Source organism: Dreissena polymorpha, chromosome 4 (genome assembly GCF_020536995.1).
Source record: "Dreissena polymorpha isolate Duluth1 chromosome 4, UMN_Dpol_1.0, whole genome shotgun sequence".
NCBI classification, from domain to species: Eukaryota; Metazoa; Mollusca; class Bivalvia; order Myida; family Dreissenidae; genus Dreissena; species Dreissena polymorpha.
The window spans coordinates 140,440,457-140,457,078 of NC_068358.1; the positions used below are offsets into that span (position 1 = coordinate 140,440,457).

Sequence of the window (16,622 nt, forward strand, 5' to 3'; positions counted from 1 at the left end):
GCAATAAAACGTTGCATCTGCTTCACGGTTCAGCAATCAATTTTACGATTTAATTTTCCAGTTTGTAGTTAGGCGTGACACATTCTTACGATGTAGTTTCGTTACTGGTGTACAGATACGTTTATTGGAACAGATCGGTCAACAGTCAAATCGGTGCAGTTATATTAGTTGGAACAATTCGGTCAAAAGTCATATCGTTGCAGTTAGGCTGTTTTGAAATCGTCATAATAGTGGAGCAGATTGAAAAAAAAGAAGTACTTTTTGTAGATAAATAAATATATATACATTTGGAGACTTTTATAACTCAATACTTTTCAAACGTGAATATCTCAGTTACGAGTTAAGACTTTTATTAAAATGTAAACATGTGATCATTTGACTACATTCTGAGCAAGCACAATAAAATCATTCGTCCGTGACGATTGGTCGCTATGCACGTGGGGTATGTATAGTTCCATCTTTTTGCACGTGCACATGGCGACACGCAATATTATTCTTATTTTATTTGAATATTTCATTTTAAGTGGGTTGTTACACCAGGAAAACACAGAATAATATAAAAAAATATGGCTCATATAAATATTCAGAAGCGCAACCGCGCAATCATGGCGAATTGCTAGCTATATACCCCACATGCTATCGCGTCGGATCATCATATGATTTATCGTTAGTTTGCACCGAATGTAGTTAAATGGTTAAATGAAAATTTACAAACTTAAATGAATATCTCGTTTATATGTAAAGTTTGAAAAGGATCACATGCAAAATTTTAATCTTAATCTTAACAAACAACTGAGATCTTCAAGTTCGAAAAGTTTTGCGTTGGAAAAATCTCCAAGTGTATGCATATCTGCGAAAAACTTTTCATGTATATACAAATTTATATAAAGAAGATTTGTTTTACCTGATATATGTAATTCACACATACGGGTTTGATTTAATGTTTTTTTTCCAGCAAGTAAATTAATGCGAACTAAATTACACAAGCCTTTATGGCATTTACTCCAGAAAAATATACACTATTTTGATTGACTGACAGTTCATAAACCACATACGACCACACATAAAGATGTTCGGCTTTATAATTAATATTAATAATGTAGTTACATATTCAAAAAACTGTAAGAAGATAACTTTGAACATAGTCCATTGGACATCATCAGGAAAGAACCAATAACAAACACATTAAACAGAAATTAAACGCCTGTAGAAACGTTTTATTGCAGATATAAAGCAAAAATAATTTGGGCGTAAGACATGCGCATAAGTAGTTTTACGTGTTTGGTAGCTTTTGCACGTGCGCGAGATTCGTGGCAATCAAAGTTCCCTATATCCACGCCAAGTATGAAACCTTAGATCAAAACTTAATCGACGGTATATGATTGCATTATTCACCACTCCTTAATCTTTGGGATGTGTTAATGTGACATGTTCAGAGCCTTCGATATGAGATTCATGAGCCGTATGTGCTATATAAAACACATCTATGTCTGATGTATAATTAATAACGGCATAACATTAAATTGAAACACTACTTCAGATTATCAGAACACAAAAGGATTCCGGCACATGTTAAACTATGATCATTGTTGAGAATAGTATATGCCATGAATGTTGTCTGAAGTATGGATGCAGTTCAAGAATGAAAAACCCATATGACGTGACTACATCTCAAAATGTGTGACTTATTCCGAGTAATTGCTCTTTTGACCGAGCAAATAGCTAGCACATTATTAATTGACTTGAAATAAATAGCTTATTGTAGATCGTTCCAGAAGCTAGAATTTTAAAGCATAAAGTGGTATACATAATATTAAACTTAAAACATTCGGAAAAGGATACATTTTGCTCACTCTCTTTTTTATTTTATTTGTTCCTTTCACAATCCATATACAAATTTGAGAAACATTTGATGTACATTTGATCCGCGTCGTGCGAAAATGGATATAATGCCATATGCGACAAGCATAGATCCAGACTATCCTGTCTAGTATGTCCAAGAGCTACCATGTCCGCTATATAGTCACGTAAGGTTAACCATATTAAACAGGTATGCTCCATACAAGCATGTGCGCCTGCGCTGGCTGGGCAGAAGCTACCGTGGTGGTAAATGACAAAAAGTCCATTTTCGTAAATTTCGACCTATTTTACGTACGACGTGAATAGTTTAACATATCGCACCAATCTTGATGCGTATAAGAGTCATATACCGGATCATCCAGATTTGCGCGTTGCGAAATTAAATGAAAAATCGTCTTTAATATATTTAGCTGATGTAAAGTTTGTATACATCATATTGATAATCTGATAAAGTGATAGTGTGGATCTGTAAAGCTCTAACTGTGTTATATCGACAATTTCAAGACAATATGTGCTTTCGACATAATAATAATAATAATAATAATAATAATAATAATAATAATAATAATAATAATAATAATAATAGTATAAAAAGGTTGATTGCATGTTCCCTTTACATAATGATATCCACATTATAACATAATCGTTGACACATGGTGTATACAGTACAATAAAGATTCCCTATGTGAATTGAGCTAGAATCATTTTCAGATATTACGGTCGCACTTACACACTCGCACGTCTTATTTCCTTAGCAAAGCTTGATAAACTTGATGTATTACTAACTTACTACTCGGTACTTCATAGTTGCGTCGGTAATATAGTAATAGACACCACTTAACAAGTTTACGCCTACCCATATCGTTTTTCATTGCAAAATTGAGTGATGACAACATGGCTTAAAGTACGTACATTTCCCAAAATATATTCCTGTTACGCATTGAAACAATATTGGTGATCACTGCTTCATGTAGGAGTGATGCTATATTTTGCTTGTTTGTTTTCTAGAAAAAATAACCCTATTGGTTGTCTGCTTCGTTGGACATGAAAAACGAAAACTAAGCAACTGCAATACTTTTTGAAACGTAACCTAGTTCAGATGTTAAAAAAACCAAAACTTACAGCATGGCACGTTTTTGCAATTTGCAGTTTCATTTCATAAGTACCTACGTGATTAAATCAAAGACGTCAATTTATGTGAATGGTTTAATATATCCATAATATTGTTATAATACAATTTATACCATAATTGTGTTTCTATAGGCCAATCCTTTTGTTACCTTCTCAAAATACGTGTGTCACCTTATATTTTATGTTGTTTTATAACTACATGCGCTGTTAATTACAAATTACTGATTGGCCGGCATTGACATTACTATCAACAACCCCGACAAGCCCATATCATGTGAACATATATTTGTTGAAAAAAATAATATAAGAAACAAAGTTGTACAAGCTATTACCGATAATATGTAAAAACAAATTAGTGCGTATCTCTTTTTTATGAAACGTTAAGATTGCGTCAATCTGATTAACAGTTTTCACTAGTTTGGTGACCATTTTATTAAGGAACTTATTTAGGTGTTAAATGCTGAATGCCAGACACTCCGTTCATCCGAAGAGCACTAAGGTGAACATTAGGCAGCATCAGTATCGTGATTAAAACTGGTGCGAGATCATTGACCGTTCAAATACTTATGCATTTGAATTAACGTCTTTCAGTGGGCGATCATTAAGTATTATAATGGTGTAATAGTTATTTCAGCCTAGTTATACACTGCTTAAGTCCGAAAGTGGCTGAATGTGAATGTGGTCGTCCGATAAAGATCACTTATTTTATTAGTGTGCAAATTTTAAACTTTAATAGAAGTTATATTACGACCAATGGAATCACATTAATTATGAAATATATTCAACTTGTTTCGACACAACCTATATTTTAATTGCATGTGCAACTATTATTTACCTATCGAAAAGCTCACCGAATCTCATATAGATTTTGTTTTTTTGTTTGAGTCAATCACAACGCTCTGTACAGGAACAAACGATAAACGGTAATAAATGCGTATATGGTCCGGGACGCGATGTACACTATTCAGAAAAAAATCCATCCGTTACGATATTCCATGTGCCAACAAAATGTCCGTTTAAACATGTTTGCTTTGCCAAAATGATAATTTTGAATGAATTCTTGTTGAATTACTAATAACGTATGAATTACATTCCAGTAATCAAACTAACACTCCTTATTATGAAAAATGTTTATCATACAATTTTCGTTTAATTATGATTTCCAATCGAAATGGATTTTCTTTTTTTAAAGTGTTAGTAATACACTTCTATCGATAATTAAGCAACAACGGTCAGTACCGACATAGCGTTTAAATTAACATCCAAAGTGTCACATTCAAGCGAAATGAAGTTGTTGCGCGTTTGTGTTTGCTTTAAAAGATCAATGGTTCGAACCCACGGCAGGCCGGTTTTTTCATATCCCTTCCATGATATTTATTGAAGGCTATTCCAAATATTAAAGTGTTGTAAGTAATTTCCTTAAATGATATTTTTTTAATCAAATAATGTGTTTACCATGCCGCTAGAAGAATATCACTTCAAACTATTGAAAGAATCAACACAAAACGATTATAAGTATGGAAAAGTGTTTGAGAGATTATGAGTCCATTCCAACCTAATATTGTTTCATTAATTCATAAATTAATATGTTCCTGTAATACTATATTCATGTCTGTCTTTTAGAGCACATGGCATGGGAGTAATATAACACAAGGTATCTGGTTTGTTGACTACTCCTAAATGAACTGGTGACAGTACGCACGACCAAACATATATATTGCACGAACTTTTAAATATACTCTGTTCTGAACACACAAAAATGAATTGAAAACTTAAATGAATCGCGTAAGCAACATCCCGATAATAAGCAGTGTTATTAATCATATACTGCCAGCAGTAAATCAGTGACATTGATTTATATTTAATTACCGAGCATGACGAATTCGTTTATATAACTTTCCTCAAACAATGAGCAAATAATCCATGGGTCATAACAAGGCTTTCCGTTCATTTACTTTTTCGAATCACGATATTAAGCATTTGAACAAGACGGTTCTTTAAACGTGAGGCCAATTGTTCCTATTTTAAAACTCGAAGTGAACCGAGTCAGAAACGGTTCTTATGTTTTTCCGAATTATAGGAAATGAAGGTTTTTCTGTTTCCTCATATTGCGCAATCTGCTGCATTAAGCAACGATGCAAGGAGAAGAATTAAGAGCAGTCTCTATCAAAATTGAGCATTTAATGAGTGTTGATACGCAGATATGTTTAGTCAATAACGCATGAGTAGGGTTTTCCCCTAATTAATATTAAGTGAGGTACAATTCAAATTGACCTTAATCTATGGGGTTATGTATTGTTATATCAATCTATATATTTTAAACGCATATATTTTGTCAATATTAAAATATAAATTGATACATACGTAAATAAAGTAAGAACTATTGTAGTTCTGATGGTATATTAACCCGAATTTTCACTATGACACACTTATAAAAGAAGACGTTGATAGGAGTACAATGATCATCTATCCATTAAATTGTGTACTTTACAAAACTCATACCTATTTGTAACTTCATTGTACAGGACGGTTTGCTAATATTTGCCGAATGTTTGCAATAAACCTCAAATTATAATTGTCTTAGCGATATTCAATAAAATACCGTGTCGATATGCCCATTTAAGTATCTGCATATAACACTTTTATGTTTTATTAAATTTAAACGGTATCAAATATTATTTTTAACATTAATCAAATTAAAACCGATTAACAAATACAGCCCAGTCATAACACCTGTAATTTAACAAATAAAATACAATCGCTTATATAAGACATATGATTCGTAAGTCGGAATGTGAGATTATCAATACATCTACACATTTGGTAATTAGATATCTTTTTAACTGTATTAAATATCCATTTTTACGATATTGTACTCAAACAAATTACCAGTGTCCTTTATCTGGATTATTTTGTCTTTTAGGGTCAATGGTGACAGCGTGAAAGCTGACACATAATTACAAAACGTCAAATCATACCTTTCTTTGATTTATATTCATATTGTTTGCAGGTTCGATAATACCAGTAATGGTATTTTATATTCAATGTTCAGCTGACAGTTCCCATGAATCATTTTAAGGAACAATAAAATATCTGAACCTCACACCCATTAAAGTAAAGGTTTTCACAATTGCAATCGCAAATATATCTAAGTCAACAAGCGCGAATTACAAATACCGACTTATCAAGTTTTTCTTAAACTATATATTTTATATGTTAGTCTCATTTCTGATTTATGTCACAGTAGGCACTTTATTGGCTTAAATCGTGCACTATCTTTGGTGATGAACGATTTGCCGTTAAACGACAGTTAGAACGAAGGTGTAGAAAAATAATTAAACATACATTTCTATCGAACGTTTATACCATCAGCTGTATCATCAACGATTGCAAGCCAAAGAAAAACAAAAACACATGTTCATATCTATATAAATGAGTTTAACTGACAATGCGTTCTTGTATATCTTAAATAGAATATCAAACATGCATGCAGCAACAAAAGTAAACAATCAGAAGCAAGACAATGGCGTAACACGATAAACCTAAACAATTAATTGATTTTACATATATTGCGTTTATCTATTCTATATGAAACGATGAATATAAATATTTACTGCCGGATGCACTACAATAACTTCGTCCCTGAAATTGATTACATGTAAACCGGTGTGTAAGATTAGGTTCTTTTGCGTGTCCGTATGTATGATAAAATTAAATTATTATTTCTACTTAGACACATTCTGACTCCATACACTAAACATATAAAATGTGTTGATGGTACGTTTTGCAGTTTTACTAAAGATATATAATACATACTGATAGTCTTTGAAAAGTTGATAAGATGTTTGCATAAACAGAATTTACAAAGTTGATCGTTTGAAGTTCCAAACACTAAGGAAATTTTCACCCACGAAATCGAGGCACACGGACCCAAATAATTACCAAACGTTGCAACGCGTCTACTGTCTTGGAAACCTTGCGCTGAGAATTGAATTTTTCTGGTACGATTGATATAGCAATCTGAGTGAAGTTGTTGCATCATCATGTTGTAAATAAATTAAGTATATTTTAAGAACGGACCGTTTATATTTACCTTTGATCAAACAAAATGTTCATGAGTATGCATGAACACGTAATTAGAAATAGAATGCTGACAAAACCTGTTTCATTCTAGACATTTTGTTTTGAGTACACCATTTGACACCATGGGGAAATGCTTTATATATTATCTAATTCCATAAGACACATTTGAATGTACTTTACGAACACGTGAATATACTACTGGATTGATACTTTTGTTCAAAATAAAACATAATCAGACCCAGACATAATCCACCCCTTACACTTACATGGAATATGATCATTAGAAATAGACTGTGTGTGCTAGACAAAAGCAACGCTGAAACCTAAGGGCACGTTATTCTTTTAAGAGTTCAAGCAAATCCATTTGTCCATGGTTATTATAAATTTGATGTTTTGCAATATAGCCGACTAAACCTGATAATAAAAATTAAGTACAATGAATTGAAAAAAACATTTCGCATATAGCCCGCTATGTTAAGGAAATACCACTCATGTACTTGTAAACAGTTTGGAGTACGTATTATTAACCCGACAAGAGTTAGCCTTAGGGTTCTATTATGCAAATATAGAAAGAAACATGTATGCGTTTTTGTTGTTGTTACCTTTTGAACATATTTTTTGTATATTCTCAATGTACCCGTCATAAATGTATACTTTACAAATAATGTTTGATGAATATATATTTATCGTCCCTTAAAAGCTGTATAATCTTTTGATTGGTAGCCATTAACTAGAAAGTTATCTGAATGGTCTTTTATTGAAACGTGTAGATAATGTGAACATGCTTTTGTTTTAATTTTAACAAGTCCTAACAAATACGTTTTTTATTGAAATGTCTGTATCATGTCTAAATCCTGCACATGTCTTGCAATTTTAGTGTTACAATAGTGTTAACAAATTCACACCCGACGTACTTAAATAAAAACCCAGTCCTTTTAAGGGGCAGAAATTATCATTTCAAAACGCAAATGTAATACAATTAATTCTTAATTTACCCACGTCACGCGAAAATTACTATGCATGGGCAGCTCTAGACCAGCTTGCGAAGTCGGACAGACTTGTCAGGAGCTACGCAGTCCGCTTATCAAACTGTGAAATCTTGCATGCCGTTGTAGCGGACAATGTATATCATTACAAGACCGCGCCGCTTTACTGGTCTGGAGCAAATCTGAGCGCATATGGCATAAAACCCAATTTTACATGACGCGGCTAAATCAGAAGAGAGTTAAAAGTAATTTGGAATCATTAACAGCACTAACATATAACTTAGAAGTGGCTTAACAGCATCATATATACAGAATATATACAAACATGTCAATTGGTGACAGTAATATTGTGTGAAAATGTGATAATATAATAGTAAATTTATGAACACCTATATTTAGCCTTGCATTTTACAAACAACAGAAAAAGAACGTACTGTTTATTTTAATACAACGTGCGTATTTGGGAAAAATATGATGGACAAAGGCACTTTGTCGGTAGTGTCTGTGGCATTGATTTTAACTGCGTTTGTATAACATGAGACTCAATAGCAAACGCGGTCGGTATTTAAGAAGAGTGAAATTGACTCTCTTCTTCATTTCAATGCAGTTGTTGGACCGAGTGCATGAAATTTATTTTTTCAAATAGGTTAGGATTATAGCAGAACGTCACAACAATAGATAGTTTGAATACAAGTTACAGGATTTGTTAAAGTGGACTTACGCACTTAACATATAACACTTTTGCTATAAAGTCAGCTTGATATTTATAATTTTTATCAATGCTTTGAAAAAGATTTTGTAAAACATATATTGTAGACACTGCTGATAAGAATTTGTATTTTTATCAGATACAAATTGACGGTTACATATATTGACACCGTCGACGGACAGGACTTTTTGAAAAACTTAAATACGCCTATACAATTCAATATTAAAAGATGAAAATGATGTTTAGTACAATGAAGAGTTATGCAGTTTTTATAAACTTAAACTCAAAGGGAATAAGTATTTGAGTAAAAAATCAGTTTATTTGATCACACTGCAGCGTTATTCATCGCATGAAAGGTAGAATTGTTGTGTTTATAAAACTTCGCAAATGAAATTCGTTTTATCGGAAAAGACTACGATACAAATTGAAATAATTAAATGCACGATTATCGCAAGAATTTTATCGTCACGCTGTTGTCAATACTTCAAGAGTACAATAGTTTACTTAGATATAAGACAAATAACTCATTGATAAAAGCCAATTCAGCTCTCCGTAAATAAATACGGCATGTGTGGATGCCAGACGGTCATTGTTACCAGCATGTTCATACTGGACGTTCAGAAGCCATCGACCGTAATCTGCAGTGTAGTCTACCTCATCGTGATGTTCGCAACGGGCTCAGTAACTGGTAAGTTGTGTGAGTATAAATCTGGCAGCTTCGATCGTTTTCGTGCAAGCAAAGGATGCAGAAATGTAATTAACACGGTGCAAATCATTGGAAAAATAGTGCAGAAAGGTAAATTGATTGAATTGTATAATGTTGTGTTCGTTTTGTTTATTGTTTGTGTTGAAAAAATATGTTTAATACATTAATATATCAATTTGTTAAGGAAGATTTGTTGCGATAAATATTTTTGATGTTATGACAACAATATACCGTGTACTGTAATAAAATAAAATATACGAACATTGCAAAGACATTCGTCAATTAAAAATAACGGTTACCGTACAAATGATACACCATGTATGTAACATGCTCATGCTATTAAAAATAGTCAGTATCGGTATTCCTTTGAAAATAAAACTTAAATTGACATAATTGAAGAGCAAGCGAATATTTAAAAGAAAGTTCTGCGAAATTAATAAGTACTACAAATGATATAATAGTGTTATTATAATTATCTATTACGTTAACTAAATATATCGTAAAACATTTAAAGGTTAGCCAATATTAATTGAATAGACGTGAATATTACCCTATAAGAACCATCGTATGGTATAACAGATTTACCGTATGCGTATTGGGTGATATCGAGTGAATATATAGTTGGTGATTTTTATAACAAGTGGTATCAGTCTGATATGGCGTAGGGAAAGGCGAGGCAAATCCTTTTGACACGCTATTTTAGACAAGTCTTATATAAAATGATCTCAAAAGTCTCAAATCATATAATGAATTTATTATGCCAGTGTTTTCCTTTAGAAACAAATGTTAAAATCTATACCCTTTGCATCAAGAAGAAAAATCGTGAAATTCAGCGATTTAAAGTATAACAAAATATGCAATTGGGAAACACTGAATACGTCAACATTGATCTACATGTATTTAACATTACATACAAGAAATCAGAGCAAGGATGTTTGTACTTGTCATGACATAAAATTAACATGATTATAAATATAATATTTGTTAGTCCCCTACCGGTTTCACCGGATGGGACTTATGGTTTTGTCTCCGTCCGTCCGTCCGTCACACTTTTCTGGATCCTGCGATAACTTGAAAAGTTCTGACAATGGTTGAGCAGGTAGGGGACTTATACTGCTCGACAATAGTCTAATCTATTAATACACTTAGACAGCAAATTTCAGTCTACATTAACGACTGGTTTTAAAAGTGTAAAATGTAAGCACTCAACAAATACACAAAATATTCACTCATACGTTTTCTAAATCTTGAATTGAAACTTCGACTTTTTACATTATGAAATGATGCATTTTATCTTGAAATACTGACGAAATACTTCGGAAAGTTGGGATGATCAGCTGAATGGGTACAAAATCGTCTGAAGGTGCTTTTTACATTAAGTCGCATGGGTGATGCCTGTTTATATGAAAGTAAGTGGGCAACACAATGTTGAATAAATTAAATTATCACGTTATTACTGAAATGTTTCCTTGTGTAGATAGGACAAAATCGATTAGTTGCAAGACGTATAATATAGGTATGACGTAGATTTTCTGCGAAAGTTGTAGGAAATTAACGACTTGAAGCAACATTTTTTACCTTTGTTTCCTTATTCTTTAAGGAACTATTTCCTTTGTTAATTGTTTGTTCTACGTGTTTCCTCATCTAAAAGTTTGAAATTATTCCTCATGTTTACCAATTTGTTAAACATTTGATCAAGATCCATTTTTGTTGTTAACTTTTAAAGGCATTCCTACAAAACATAATTCTAAGAGGGCCAGGCTTACGAATGCTTTAACATTGCAGAGAAACATGATGAGATGTTGTGGGCGGGGCTAAAATTGTGTAATCGGTCTGGGACATGATATATTTTTTAAACATAAGAATTGAATTAGTGTTTTCGATGACGGGTATAATAACAAATGAAAATATTGAGTAAGCGTCTCAATGTAATTTTGCACTAGTGGCATAAAACAGTAATGTAAACTTTTTACACATATTCAATCATTTAAATTAAAAACCTCAGGCTTATCAGCGTTATGTATGTTAAGTATATGCTTGACGTTTCTTTTATCTTTTAACATCGGTAAACTTATTGTTTGATCTTTCAATTCCTGTTAATTTCTAAATTATATGCTAGGTAAAAATGCATACCCTCGTACAATATTTAACAAGCATGTATTGATGCAACGATGTTCATCATTCAACCACAAGGATATTAATGCTTTCAGGCACTTTAAATAAAATGCAAACTTTGTCATTTGTAAGGCGGGGTGTGTTGGGCCTTAGTGAACCGGTCGACGGGGCTGTGTACTGACGCGTTCCACGTGAATATGAGCAAAGAAGAGTGCTGCAACACAGAAGGAGGTGACGCCGTGTCTTGGACGCCCCACACCGTTACCAGTGATGTATTCTACTTAAACTTCTTCGCCGATGGCGCCAGCTCATGTCAACCATGCCACAGTAGGTTATAAACGGATCTTAATATTTTTGATAATATTACTATAATTATTTTTTGTAATTAAATTATTATAAAGCATTTAAAAGAAACAGTGCCGTGCCTATCTGTTTGTGTTAATGGGTTTTTTTCAGTGCAAAATCAATGTACATGTAAGTTGTGAACATGTAGCATGGTATGTTCAGTTCTACGTCTTTTCGATTAACTATTGGAATATAATTTAAGCTCATGAACGAATAGGTTACACCAGAGGTTTTATCGTTGCATTATTGCAGAAACATGTGCGACAGTGAAGTGCGAACCAAACAAAATGTGTGTTATGAGACAGGGCGTTCCGAAGTGTGTTTGCGGGTCACACTGTACCTCCAGTTTAGGCGACAAAGGCAAAGTATGCGGAACGGATGGTACACAGTACAAGAACGAATGCATGCTGCGAAAAATCAACTGCGAGACTGGTCTAAACACACAAGTCGATTACTATGGCAAATGTCGAAGTAAGAATTGCAATTAAAATAAATATAATAGAAAATAGTATAATACTTGATCATAAAATGTTATGTTGGAATAGTCTATGACCATTATTTTCTTAATTTGATTGTGCTCGCCTTGATTGATGAATTAAGACGATAACGTTCATTAAAGATATCACAAAATAAGGGCACATTTTGCATTAACAATAATTTTACAATAGTAATTGCTATCGCAAATGTTGGAGTACTAATAAAGTGTAAACAATAAAATATGAAGGCGTGATTTATGCTATGTACGAATATTTTAAGAACCTGTGCCTGTATTTAGTTGTCTTTAATTTTAAGTTGCCGCATTGATTGCTTGATTTAGAGGAACAAAGGAGTCTACATGACAAGTTTTTCCTATGTCGATTATTTTCTAAATAGTTTGTTCTTGTCTTCATTGATGAATTAAGACGATAACGTACATAATGTCGCATAATAAAGGATTGATTAATTGTATTAACAATAATAGTAATTGTACAATAACTATCGCAAATATTAGAGTTCTAATGTAAAAAAATATAATATAAAAGAGCGTTGTTAACTCAATACAGTAAGTTATAAAGTTTGTGCCTTTCCTGAATTGTCTTCAATTTTAAGATGAATCTTTAATTGCTTAGTTTAGAGGAACAAAGGAATCTACATAAAAGGTTTTTACTTTGCACACGTATGTCGAAATCTAACGTATTTCGTTTATTTTAATAAATAAAGTACATGCACAACTATTTAGTCTTATACATAAAAATATCTTTTTACAGAATCGTGTCGCAAAGTAACATGTAGGCTAGGGAGCCGGTGTCTGGAGGACCAGGACGGGTTTCCCCACTGCGCCCGCTGCGATACAAGGTGCACACGTCACTATGACGTTGGCCAACCAGTGTGTGGGGTTGATGGGCGAACATACAACAACACGTGCGAACTTAAGGCTGCAATTTGTCGAAATGGAAAGAGCATTCGGATAGCGTATGAAGGCCAGTGTAATAGTGAGTAAATGTATTTCATTTTACGACACACGTTAAAAATCATGAAGTTGCGTATGTAATTTGAAAATATAAACGAATATAACTCCACAGATTACCAATCCTAACAACATTACCCAAACAAACCGCTCGAACATTTATAGGAAAAAAAACGCACAATACCAAACAGCAACAGCATCAATTATTTGATAATAATTATTTTATGCCGTGCATATCAAACTATTATGAGGATATGTTCGAATTTCAGAAAAGTATTCGTGTTCCAATTTTAAATGCAAAATCGGACAAACATGTTTGGCAAATCCGGACAACGGTCAACCAGTCTGTTTCACGTGCACCGACATTTGTTTCACACCCAAGCGCACCGAAGTGTGCGGCACAGACGAGAGAACCTACGCCAGTTATTGCCACTTGACGCTGACCTCTTGTCGAACTCGTTTGTTTATAACGACGAAACGAAGCGGGAAATGCAGAAAAAAGTTAGGCAATTTAGGTAATGTTTTGTTCGCAGCTGCATTTTTGTTCTGAACTTACGTCCTTACACGTTTTGTAGTAAAATGCATACGTATTGTTTTATCAAAAGTGCTACATTCGCAAGTATATATTAGTGCTATTTATATTTTAAAAAACATCGCGGTCTGTTTCGAAGTTACATAAAAATTTTAATTCATGAACAGCGATTAATAGAAACGACATTTAACTTTTTTTTACAACTTATAACATAATGATAGGACATAATTGTATTGTTTTAATTTGATTTCGTCATAACAACGTTTGAAGTACTTTACATTTTGTGTGTTTTACTGCAGAACGTTATAAGTTGCCAGATGAAGCATTGAACACCCAGAACGAGACGGACACTCAAAAGCTAAAGAAACGTTCACGGAAGCAACGCAGGAAGCAAATAAAACAGAACAAGAGACAACACATTAAAATAAGACGTAATAAGGCAAACGGACAATCTAGGAAAACAAACGCGGTTTCTACGAGCTCAGAGAAAATAGACAAACGTAAGTTCCCAATAAGCATTTTTAACTTTATAAACGTATAACATGACCTATCTAGGTGCGTGTTGCCTTGTTTTATGTATGTTGGACATCATCAGATACTAGTACTTACTTTTTTTTATAGAAATTTATCATTTAATTACTTTAATTACTTTTACGGGAAGACTTGCGTTGTCAATAAACATTCGATGATCATTAGGTATGATCCCTCCGAAAAAGGTTTCGCTGTGAACCGTTTAATATATAATGCTGTATATTTCGTAGACTTATAATTGCTTTCATACGCGCATCTAAACAAAAGGAAAAGGCGTCGCTTATTTTCCGATAAATTAAAATTACCGAAAATTTCTATGTTTCTTCTTAGTTAATATACAAACACTTTGCGCATTGTTTATAAAGAATCAGGAAAAACATGTAAATTTTTAACGTTTGACGTTTGACATAAGAAGAGAAGGATTCATTTTTGACTTGTGTTTATGTTATTTTTCCATTATTTCCAGCAGGATGAGTTTTGCAGGTATTAGTTTGCGGGTGCCTATCTGCTATGTGCCAAATGACCCTTCCGGATCGACTGATTTGGCTCAAGTTACTACACTAACAAAATAATGACTATGAAAATATGCGCCTATAATGGGACATGAAAGTTATATAAAACGTATCAAAAAGGAACAAAGACAGAAGCTGGTTTTCTGAACACCATGATGTTTAAATTGATGAAGTCTATGAATCGAATGTTTTTTTTCCGGTTGTGTTTCTTGTTTGCATGGGCCATTGGCCAGTTACAAAGAATTTATTATGGTATTTATTTTAACAAGTTTTATTATGTGCTTCATATGAATTAAGAGACATATGAGCTAATAATATGAGCAATTATATTTATTGTTTATATGAACTTTAGTATATAATAAAACTACATCATTGTAGCGTGTTAAATATATGTTGTGGTATCTAATTGGAACGGTTTGATATTGTCTCGTATATTGTGTTATTGTAAATATATGTATCAAGTTGTTAATAAATAAACATTAAAAATTATTCTTTTATAAAACACACAATATTGCATTTCTTTGAAACTCGCATTAAAGAAAGCTGAGAAATTGCTTATACCAATAAGCAGTCAAATGTATATTGATGTTTCCTATTATATCGGCTCAAAATTTAAACAAGCATTGATGCACCTTTCCAATATTTTCATCACTAAAACGTACAACCAATGTAATGATAGGCAGTTAAGTAACCAGAAAGCATACATAAATGTTCCGGCAAGATAAACTACGTTTAGTCGCCGCACCAGAAACTGCTTTTTTAAGGAAACAGGTGTGAAAGGTCGTAGGCAAAACACTATTGAATGATACAAATGGAATTGAAAATAATAATAAAATTAAGTTTCGTTTATTTCTACAATTCAAACATCTTCACGGCATGTAAAGATAGTGAGCATTTAAATGTATTAATACCATATTTATATAGTCATATTTGAACTATTCAAAGGAAAGCGCATTATTAATTATACAACGTGACATGTTTGCATACAAAATCAAATACGTGATATTGATACTGTATGCTAAAAATGAAAAATAAAACATTTCTTCAGAACCCTGTTTTAAACATCTTTCTTAATTAAAGTTTGAACCAATATCAGAGTATTACGAATTGAGCAAATTTATTCAATAAAGCAAACAAAACAATCACTCTATGCTATAAACATCAAGCAAAATTTCACAATAATATGACATAACGTGGTATTAACAAATAGAATAATGCACATTATCACAATGATGGAAACTAGCACATATGCGTATACATTTACAAACTGCGAAATATTCAACATGTTCACTGATTCTACCCAATGACGTTGAAACGTATTGCTTTTTACTAATGGCAAAAAGTATAATAATTCTCCACTTGTTATTACTGAGAACTCTGTTTGTTTTATGAAATCGTATTCAATTTACGCTTATATTTATTTCCTCTTGGCATTGTGAAGAACTCTGTAGTACAAATAAGAAAAAATCTACAGATTCAAGGCTACTATTAATTACCCGAGCTTCGTAAACAGACTCACTAGCGTATATTCCTAGAACGGGATCAGCACGCCCGCCTTGTTAACAGAAATTAGAAAAATCATCAGTTGCACCTGGAATCAATTAGTTCGGTGTAATTTTGCTATAAAACATTTCTGTTCGGCGTTTTATTGCCGTATTTATTTCT

The 16,622-nt window shown here is 32.7% G+C and overlaps 1 protein-coding gene across 3 annotated transcripts; it reads left to right on the top strand.

Annotated features, from left to right (window-relative positions):
• The first annotated feature begins 8,702 nt into the window (after positions 1–8,702).
• Positions 8,703–15,446, top strand: LOC127876947 (follistatin-like). Of its 3 annotated transcripts, none has more exons than XM_052422500.1 (7): positions 8,703–9,565; positions 11,723–11,917; positions 12,188–12,406; positions 13,183–13,407; positions 13,652–13,897; positions 14,214–14,414; positions 14,915–15,446. In XM_052422500.1, exons 1-7 carry the CDS (start codon positions 9,337–9,339, stop codon positions 14,917–14,919), a joined length of 1,320 nt encoding a protein of 439 aa, XP_052278460.1. In that variant the 5' UTR covers positions 8,703–9,336; the 3' UTR covers positions 14,920–15,446. The 3 variants fall into 3 exon arrangements, with proteins under 3 accessions (XP_052278460.1, XP_052278459.1, XP_052278461.1); XM_052422499.1 differs by having other exon boundaries at positions 8,705–9,565; positions 14,912–15,446; XM_052422501.1 differs by having other exon boundaries at positions 8,707–9,457; positions 14,912–15,446.
• Positions 15,447–16,622: the final 1,176 nt, after the last annotated feature.

Excerpts from the sequence above, each read along its gene's own strand:
- LOC127876947 (XM_052422499.1), top strand. The coding sequence starts at position 9,337 with ATGTGTGGATGCCAGACGGTCATTGTTACCAGCATGTTCATACTGGAC. Across the intron at positions 13,408-13,651 it reads GTATGAAGGCCAGTGTAATA|AAAAGTATTCGTGTTCCAAT; the intron begins GTGAGTAAATGT and ends TTCGAATTTCAG. Across the intron at positions 13,898-14,213 it reads AAAAAAGTTAGGCAATTTAG|AACGTTATAAGTTGCCAGAT; the intron begins GTAATGTTTTGT and ends GTTTTACTGCAG.